At 35.6% G+C, this 2500-nt stretch overlaps 1 protein-coding gene across 1 annotated transcript in view; it reads left to right on the forward strand.

Moving 5' to 3' along the window:
• LOC137626838 (neuroligin-4, X-linked-like) overlaps positions 1-2500 on the forward strand; it is a 124522-nt gene that overhangs the window by 117427 nt on the left and 4595 nt on the right. Inside the window, exons 8-10 of the mRNA XM_068357826.1 lie at positions 70-230; positions 385-579; positions 854-1011. Coding sequence (XP_068213927.1) covers positions 70-230; positions 385-579; positions 854-1011 — 514 coding nt within the window. The remainder of the gene's footprint in view (positions 1-69; positions 231-384; positions 580-853; positions 1012-2500) is intronic.

The raw sequence follows: 2500 nt of genomic DNA on the forward strand, positions 1-2500 counted from the left end.
TAATATTCTTAATCACTCAACTATAAAAAGAAAATGAGAAAAATCTTACTCTTCCTCTTGACTTCAAAGGCAAGGAAGGTCGAACTCCAGTTGACCTCCTTCTAGGAATGAAAGCTGCCAACCTCCTTGACATCCTGAGTCAGCAAGAAGTCCAAGAAGGATTCGATGTTGACTATAGGGAGGATCTCCTGAGATCCTTTGTCGTTAATAACTATCCATATCATCTGCAGGTGGGCATTATTATTATTATTATTATTATTATTATTATTATTATTATTATTATTATTATTATTATTACTATTACCAGGGCTACACATATATATAAACTATACAATTTAATAAATAAAAATATACCTCAAATGGAGTATCTTCATATCTACACAGGAAATAATGTTAGCCATCACAGCCGAGTACACTGATTGGTCGAGATCCCTTCATCAACCAATCAGCATCAGGGATTCAACCGGCCAAGGCCTTCACGATGCGAATATTGTCTCGTCGATGACAGATCTTGCCCAGCAGCTCTACACGACTTCTCGATCATCTTATCTCTACGTGTTGGAGGAAGAAGGTTCAGATGTACGTCGATATGGATAGATTAGATATATGGTATATTTCATATATGAGAATCTTTAATAATCTACAGAAACTTATTGAATATCATCCATAGATTAGAGATGTATGTATCTAATTCTTGCAAATTAAATTTATGAAAATATAAAATAATGAATACCGATAAAAGAGTCATGATATAAATCGAATTTTATACACATTTTTCATTCAAATTATTAATATTCAATTCAGTAATTACTAAAATTAAACTTTAAATTTAATGCGATTATCTTTCCCAAAGTCTGGAAAGGAGAGTCTTCTCCTGAAGGAGCTGGCGTACGTCTTTGGTGGTCCTCTGGGCGCTCTTGGACATTTGGCCTCAAGTTGTAACTTCACTAAGATGGATGTCACACTCAGCAAATCCTTCATTTCAATGTGGAGTAATTTCATCAAATTAGGGTGAGGAGATTCAGTGGATTTTGATTTTGATTGATATTTTATTGTTAACTTTATTATACTGTAGTTCACGTAATTCTAATGTATAATGTTATAGATATTTGTAATTTTAAATGGAAAGTAAAACATTTAATGCTTAATAACATATTCATTAACTTAATATGAATAGGTTGAATATTTCACTTCATTGCTTCCTAATAATTATATTACGTTTATTCAGTTCTTAGAATTAAATCTAAACACTGATTTACAGACATAATAGCTTTTAAAAAGTAACTATAAGTTATTTAGTGTCTCTGCAATAACATTCACACACAAATTTATAAATTTATGTATATTTGGCCGCGGTGGCATAACAATAATTAGAATAGTGCCAACGTATCCCTGCGTGTCGTAAGAGGCGACTAAAAGGGATGGGACAAGAGGGCTTGGAACCCCCTCTCCTGTATTATATACTCCTATGAGACATCAAAGAGGTGGAGCTGAGGGGAGAGTGACTGCTCCCAGCACTATAGTTTTGGGGTGTCTGAATGTGCGTGGATGTAGAACGATAGAGAGTAGAACATGCAAGATTGGAAGTATGTTTAGGAAGAGAAGTATGGATATATTAGCTTTGTGTGAGACAAAGATAAAAGGGAAGGGTGAAGTGATGTTTGGTGAAGTGACTGGTAGAGTGTCTTTGATTGAAAGGGGAAGAGCAAGAGAGGATGTGGCTTTATTGCTGAGTGATTGGATGGCTGGTGAAGTAGTGGAATGGAAGGAGAAATCATCTAGGTTAATGTGGGTAAGGGTTAGGTTGGTAGGGAATGTTTGACTTTTGTTAATGCATATGAGCCAGGTTATGAGAAAAGTAAAAAAGAACGGAAAGAGTTGTGGAATGAATTAACTAGGTTTGTAGAAGGACTGGGTATAAGGAATTATGCAGTTATCATGGGGGACTTAAATGCTAGAGTGGGCGCTGGATAGGTAGATGGTGTCATTGGGAAGTATGGCGTACCAGGGGAAATTGAGAGTGGTGAGAGACTGGTAGATATGTGAGTTGAGGAAGAGATGGTGATAAGTTCTATTTATTTAAAAAAGATAGATAAAAACAAGTATACATGAGTAAGAATGGCAAATGGAAGAGTGGTAGATAGGGCTTTAATGGATTATGTGTTGATAACTAAAAGAATGTTTTGAAGATTGGAAGACGTGCACATGTTTAGGGGTATGGCTAACGGTATGTCTTATAATTTTTTGGTGGAAGGAAAATAATTGTATCAAAAGAGTTGGGGAATAGAGTGGGGGATGTAAAAGTAAGCTAGTGAGGGTTGACGAGTTAATAAAACCGGAGGTAAAAAGTGAATATCAAGAAAGGTTGAAAATGACATAAGACACAGTGAAAGTAAGAGAAACTGGTACTTTAGAGGAGGAGTGGAACTTAGTGAAAGAAAATTTTGTTGGGATTGCATGTGATGTGTGTGGCAAGAAGTTTGTTGGAGGCAGCATGAGA

This window comes from Palaemon carinicauda, chromosome 34 (genome assembly GCF_036898095.1).
Source record: "Palaemon carinicauda isolate YSFRI2023 chromosome 34, ASM3689809v2, whole genome shotgun sequence".
Classification (NCBI taxonomy): Eukaryota; Metazoa; Arthropoda; class Malacostraca; order Decapoda; family Palaemonidae; genus Palaemon; species Palaemon carinicauda.